The sequence below is a fragment of the Tupaia chinensis genome, unplaced genomic scaffold (genome assembly GCF_000334495.1).
Source record: "Tupaia chinensis unplaced genomic scaffold, TupChi_1.0 Scaffold000359_1, whole genome shotgun sequence".
Taxonomy (NCBI): domain Eukaryota; kingdom Metazoa; phylum Chordata; class Mammalia; order Scandentia; family Tupaiidae; genus Tupaia; species Tupaia belangeri.
Genome location: NW_006159855.1, coordinates 2,962,956 through 2,970,002, shown reverse-complemented (window position 1 = coordinate 2,970,002; position 7,047 = coordinate 2,962,956). Strand labels below are relative to the sequence as shown.

At 48.2% G+C, this 7,047-nt stretch overlaps 1 protein-coding gene across 1 annotated transcript in view; it reads left to right on the top strand.

Annotated features, from left to right (window-relative positions):
- Window positions 1-25: 25 nt before the first annotated feature.
- The window catches only part of CPEB1 (cytoplasmic polyadenylation element binding protein 1), a 94,567-nt gene continuing 87,545 nt past the window's right edge, over window positions 26-7,047 (top strand). The window contains exon 1 of the mRNA XM_006152849.3: window positions 26-422. Coding sequence (XP_006152911.1) covers window positions 243-422 — 180 coding nt within the window. The 5' untranslated portion in view covers window positions 26-242. The remainder of the gene's footprint in view (window positions 423-7,047) is intronic.

Below are 7,047 nucleotides of genomic sequence, written 5' to 3'. Positions count from 1 at the left end.
GCTGTTGGGCCTCCCAAGCTGCACCGCAGGCCCCCGGTGGCTTGAGGGTATTTTTAGACGGGAGCTGATCGGACTGACGGGAGCCCCAGCGTGCGGAACACTTTCTTCTCTCGCAGCCGTCGCACGTGAGGGGAGAAGCCACCGGCGCTGAAAGTTCACGCACCCCCTGAGAGTCTTGTTTGCACCCGGCGAGAAACGGGGCGGAGGCCGGGTGGGGCGGGGCTGCCGGCGGCGAAGCCCCTATGCCGGCTGAACAGTCGGTGGAGAGCGACACGACGGCGGCGCGCACTGTGCCTTTAAGGCGGAGGGATCGGGGCCCTCGTGCCTCCCGCGAGCCGTGCTTCCCTGGCCCCAGGGAGATCACGTGGCTTCACACCTTCGATTGGAGGAGGAGCCCTAGTTCTGGGGGCGGGCTTAGCCAGGTAGGGTCTCACGCGGGGGTGTCCGAGCAGGTGCTTCCTGGCTTCACGCCGGGGAGTCCCGCAGGTCCAGTGGCCTTGAAAGTGGGGCCTGCGTCCCCCCGCGGGGGAGGTGGTGGGCCGCAGGCAGCGGAGGCCGGAAGACATGGAGCCGGGCCCTGGCCTACGCTCAGCCTCCCGACTCCGCATCCTGGCGAGAGGCGCGCACGTCGCCTCGGCATCTTCGTGCCTTCATTCTCCTCAGTTCTGGACGAGGCCAGGGGCCCAGACTCAACCGGAGGTTGGTGCGGAGTCCAGCTCTGGCCTCAGGTGTGGGGGAGCCGGGGCCGGGGAGCGGGACGGGTCCCCTGCCTGACAAGCTGGTTGGGAAGGCCTGCGCCTGCCGGGTCGCCCGGGAGAGAGGGCGCTCGCCCTGTTGTCCCACTGGTGTCCTGCCCAGGCTCTGTCCTGCCCTCGGGAGTTTCTCTGGTCGAGTGGAGCATGACTTTGTGAACTCCTCCGTTGAGGGCCGGGCAGGGCCTAAGTCCCCCTAAGCGGCCCAGCGCTGCCCAGGAGAACACCCGGGCTCTGGACCGTCCTCAGGCGCGCGCCCTGTATCTGGTGGCCCTTCGCTCCTTGCAGGCCTCGCTCCTTTGCACAGTGCTCTCGGGTAGGATGAGTTTGTGGGGGGATGTCGGAAGCACGAAGACTCCAAGTCAGCTCTTCGAGGCCGAAGCCGGGCTTGCCTGCTGCCAGGCCTTGGGGAGGCCGCAGTCCGCCCCCACCCTGCGCGCTCCAGTCTGGGCTCTGATTAACGCTGCATTTTTCTGGCAGCTGCTTCCTTTGGTCTCCCTGGCTACGCTCCATCTCCCCACTCCCTTCTGGCACCTGAGTTAATTACTGGTCTGCGTCATTTGCTGGGAAGAGGGGCCTGTGGGTAGGATTTGGTTCTCTGTGAGACACAGGTGTACCGTCTGCCTCTCAGCTGCCTTTCGGGTGACAGTTTGACATATGCTAGTCGGAAGTGCCTCTATTGAAGATAGTTTGTAAAGCCTTAGGGCCAGGTTGTTTTGAAGTCTAGGGATACACGGTGGGTTAAAAAATATATATATAAAAATCGAGGCCAGCCAGGTGGCTTGGTGGTTAAGGCAACCGGACCCCACGTGGCCGACTGTGCGGTTTGAGTCCTGGGCCTGGTGGCTACAAAAATATGCCAGCCGCGTGTGCAGAGAGAATGAAGAGGGGATTGCAGCGTGACCATCCCCTCGGGGGTGATTTGTCACTACCCACCCACTTCCAGTGAGCACAGGTGCTGTTTGCAAATTCAAAATATAAACCCAAATAGGCAGAAAGACCCAACTTTGGAAACCAAGTTGGTGGTGGCTTTCCTGGTTAGTTTTTTTCATAGGCAGGAGAAAAGTGAGGGTTCTGTGTCTGGAACTCAGCTCCAGGTTACCAGGACTCTGGAAGGACAGTGGTGTTCAGGGCGCACTACTGGTTTTCTGTATCGGTTCTCCCTGAGCTTTCTGGGAGGTAAACTGTACTGTCAGAGCACGATGTATAATTTGGTTTTTGGGTGGTCTGGCAGTGCATACTCACTTTACAGAAATGGGATTTGGAAGTTGATTACCCTATGTGTAAGTCAACTTGCTTGCCCCTCTCACAGCGGTTGTCTTATAAATAGCTTTCTAGCCTACAAATTAAAAGGCTGGTTGGTTTATGGAAGGGAGTTGTTCCAGTCTAAGCGGCAAACAGGAGCTTAGGGAACTGATGCACCAGGTGAACGATGGTGGAAACACATTCGCAATTTGGATTGGGCTGTAGGCATTTGATGTAGAAATGGTTATGGATCCTTTTCTGCTATGGTACACACACCAGTCATGAATGGGAGAAAAGAGAGGAGGACGACGAAGCAGTTAAGATTTCAGGCTGAACACCAAACTGTAACAAGCAAGCGAAATGATTATAGCTGCCTTAATAAGCATTTTCACTCAGCACAAGCTATTAATTTTGGTTTTAATCTTAAAATGGGTTGCAAACCCGAAACGTGCAGGGGCCTGAGATTACAAATGAGTAAAGGCAGAGGAGGGAAGGAGGAGTAGTGCTCCTGAACTACACAGTGTGCGAGTCTCTGAAGGGAGCAGCCACTAGCTGACTGTTGCCAGGCAAAGATGTGGGCCCAGGTTGATGAACTTCTTTTTCTTTTTTCTAGTTAAGCTGGCAGTCTATTTTGTTGAATCCCTTGACTTTTTGTTTGTTTGTTTTGTTAGACGGCATGCACTCAATAGAAAAGACAGAAAGTGAGAAATCACCCCCAGGAGGAATGGCCGTGCTGTAATCCCTTCTCTGTCACCCCACTTCAGGATTTTGGTCATGTAGGCACAAGTATCTGGTATTTTGTTTGTATTTTGATTTTAAAGAATTATTTAATTTTATTATAATTTTTAATTTGACCAGAGAGAGAGAAGGCAAGCCGCTAGATCCGGGACTCAAACCATAGTCAGTCATTGGGAGTTCAGAACCGTAACCACACCTAGGTCTACTCAGCATGTTTTTCAGGCCACCAGGTCCAGGACTTAACCGCTTAGTCAGCCATTTGGGATCCAGCTGCCTTTGCCACCATGCCACTGGCTGGCCCAAATCCCTTGATTTTTCAATGAACAATTTTTAAACAGTATGAACGAAATACAGACTTTAATGTTGAATAAAGGATAGTTTAGGATCAGTCTTAAAACAGCCTGTTGAATTTCCCTTCTGTTTTGCAGATGAAGAAACAGGCTCAGAAATTAGGTCATAAAGCTATTAAGTGATGGAATCGGTCGTGAACGTAGGTTGGTCGGGTGCCATTGCCCACCCGATTACATTACCTGCATTCTGGCGTGTCAGAGGATCAAGGTGTTGTAGAAGAAACGTGAGGGTGTGTGGGCTGGTCACTTTCAAAGGCAAAGTGAACCTTAACTGGGTCGGTGGGAATCTCCAGTTGTTATCTGACTTCTGTAGAGTTAGTGCAGCTGTGTTGCTGTCAGGAGGAATGTGCTGTGTCTATCATTCTGCCACGTGTGTCAGAGCGGTTAGCTGATCCTGAGAGTGCCAGAGGTCTGGAGCAAGCAGGCTCCTCCCCCTGTGGAAGTGACCCTCCTGACCCTCTGCACAGAAGATGTTCCTTTTTCAGGATAGTTAACATTTCAGTAACTTTTTCTCTCTGTGCCAAGGCAAATTTGAAATTATTTCATTGTTTTAAGACTTGTAAAAGTAGAACAGGGTGTACTAAATCTTAGATTTTCTGTTGCAGCCAGAATTTCCATAATGTTATCTCTTAGATTTCCAGGAGGAACTAATAAGGATGTTTTAGCAGTATGCAGCAAAATCTTCCATGGTAAACTTTTTGGTTGTAGTGGGATGGCGTGCTGGGGTTTAAATTCTGGAGAAAAGTTAGAATCCCAATGTTATATCTATGTACACTAGTAGATGTAAAGGTCTGCACATTTATTTGTGCGTTTTCCTTTTTTTTTTTTTAAGAGGTTTTTGCTATAGGGCGTGTGCGCTCCCCGGAAAGACAGAGAGAGACAGAGAGATAGAAAGCGAGAAATCACCTCCCAGAGGGGATGACCACGCTGCAATCCCTTCTCCTCCATTCTCCTCTCGGGATCTTGGGCATGCGCACACACACACCCGGCGTGAGTTTGAGCCACCGGGTCCAGGACTCGAACAGCTGTCAACTACATGGGAGTTCAGCGACATAGCCATTATGCTAACTGCTGGTCCCGCACTTGTGCATTTTCTTTAAAGTGGTGAAAGAGCATATACAGAGCCTTTGCCAAAGGGGTTTTTCTGTGATAATACACACCAAGATGCAAGCTGGATAGCCTTCCTTCCTGTGGCCTGGGAAACTTGGGGGAGGCAGAAATTATAAAATGTTCCTCTTCCCTAGACAATTCTCTAGCAATTTGATCAACTCAGCACTTGGCTGTTCAGTGTTTGTGGGTTTGGGAGTGGGGTGAGAAAGGTAACTAAAAGAGCTCTTTGCTGGTATTTTTTGTGTTTACATGCTAGATAGCGTCTTTGCAAACTATCATTCATTGTTTTCAGGTCCCTTAGCTAAATGGCCATTCCCTAAGATTGTTTAAAGGACAAATGCGTGGGTTTATACTTCTGGCACAAAGTTTGTGATAAATGCACACCAAACCTGGGTATATTTAATATGTAATATTACGTGTTATTAAAATAACAGGATTATTTAGACAGTGGGATTCGGTAGCTAGTGGCGGAGGCAGCAAAAGAATTATGGGATCAAATAGCAAATTATTTGCTATGAAAGAGCTATGCTAATCTCATCCTGTTCTGCAAATCTGCTTTTCCTAGGCGGTATTTAAACTTACTGACTCTGGGGAGAATTTCCCAGAAAGCCCCTGGGGTGGAGGAGTAGGAAGGGGGTTGGACCTAGAGGTTGGGTTGGAGGAGGTTACAGAAAGCATTTTGCTTCTATTGTTCGAATTAAAACTGAGAAGCACTGATTGCACCCTGTGTGTATGAAGCCTTTTGGATACTAACTCTGCCTCTTTTAGCCCCTACATTGCAGCTTTGGAAATGCCCTTTATGTTTTCCTGAGGTTGCTGCAGCTTGTTTTTAATGAAAACTTGTAAGTTTCTTATCTTCTGTAAGCTGGGATTCTAAATGCTGAAAGTTTTTATGTCGAAGATAGAAGCCTAAACCGAGCATTTTTCAGTAGTAAACTGAGAGATCGAATGAAAAGGTACATGATATATGTAGCATTTCGTGTTCTGGAAATAATTTATTTCTGTTAAATTAGTATCCACATTTCTGAGAGTTCTGTTCACGTTGTAGATGTAATTTCTGGTCAGCTTTTTTTTTTACAAGTCTCCTCGGTAGTCATTGTTTTGTCACATTAATGTGTAATGTGAGTATTTTTAAGTAATGGGTATGGGAGGTGTGCATAATTCTTGACTAAATGGATTTGCGCTTTGTTTTCAGTAGTTTAGAACTCTTAGAATTCAAGTTGCCCTACATACTTGTTTTTTAATGTTCCTATAGGAGTAGACCAGTCCTTTCAGTTTATAGTGAGTTAACAGTCTTTGTTTGGATTTTTAAGGCTTTTTGTGATGACTTCCCTTGAGGTAATTGAAGAATCCCCAGAGGGCAGGTCTAAAGATTGATTTGTGTGCTAAAAATGGGTCACAGTCACAGGTAGCTGTTGATTCTGGGAAAAACTTGATGAATACTGTTACTGGTTTCTTCTCGAATAGGCTGGCTCCTGTGCCATCCCGACGGGTTAGCGCCAGTGCCTGCAGTCTCCTTCCATTAAGGCGTGGCGCAGCTCTAGGTTAAGGGAACAGTTGGCATGAAGGGCAGTTTGGTGTTTTTTTGTTTTTGTTTTTGTGTTTTATCTTTTAGTGAAGGAACGCTTACTCTCCTACGTACTCTGCTGGTTTTGTGCTCCTGGGTTCTGACTCTGACACCACCTGTCTGTCCTCTCCAGAGTCTGCCTTTTCCCCTAAGACTTTTTTTCCCGTTATACTGAATCTTGGAATTGTTTTGAGGCTCAAAAGACCTTTCTCCCAGTCAACCTGAAGTTGACCTCAAACCCAGATAATCTTTTACTGTTTTCTTAAACAAGTAGATACATACTTAAAATGAAAGATGATTACACCGATTTTATATAAAAAGTGATTGAGAGTCAGAACTGCCACCAGGTCTCCTCATTTCTAGATTAGTGTTATTTCTGGAGTTTATACATCTTAACCTCTGTTATGTCAGTCTCTCATAATCTCATTTTACTTGAAATTTCCACTTGAGGGACCAGCAAATGGTGTCATGGTTATGTCATGGGACTCACGTAGTCGACCGCGTTTCGAGTCTCACACCCAGCGGCTTAAAACTTATGCCTGGCGCATGTACACCCCAAATCCCAAAATCCCAAGAGGAAAATGGAGGAGAACTCTATGGCTTCCTATTTTTCTTTTTTTCTGCCTGCTCAGTCTTGTCTTGGCAATGACTAGCTTCCTTATCCAGGGAATGCCACATTTTTTTATGTTTAATCTGTTGGTGGTTCCTCGGTCCTTACTCAGGGTGTCCACGTGTTGTTGTGGAACACCAGTCCTGTGTGTGACTGGGTTTAGGGGGGCTCTTTTGCTCTGGCTACTCTCAAGATGTGTAGTTCTGGGTGGGCTAATGCATGCATATGTCTCTCGGGTATGTTCAACCCAGCAAGTCTAGAAACAGGACCGATTTCTTCCCTTTCCTTGTCTCTTGGGGCTGAACCGATTCTGTTTCCTCTGTCCAATTAGTCTGATTTTTTCCAGCTAGACCGTAATGTCCTCTTGGGGATAAGAACTATGTTTGGATCTTTTTTGCTGTTGTTGTTGTTTTAAAACCACCAGAGGCGGGAACCAGCAGTTAGCGTAAAAATGTGTCGCTGGACTCCCACGTAGTCGACTGCGGTTCGCGTCCCGGACCCGGTGGCTTAAAACTCACGCCGGGTGCGTGTGCGTGCGTGCCCAAGATCCCGAGAGGAGAATGGAGGAGAAGGGATTGTGGCGTGACTGTCCCCCTGGGGGGTGATTTCTCGCTTTCTGTCTCTAATGTCTCTCTCTGTCTGTCTGGCGAGTGCACGTGCCCTATAGCAAAAATC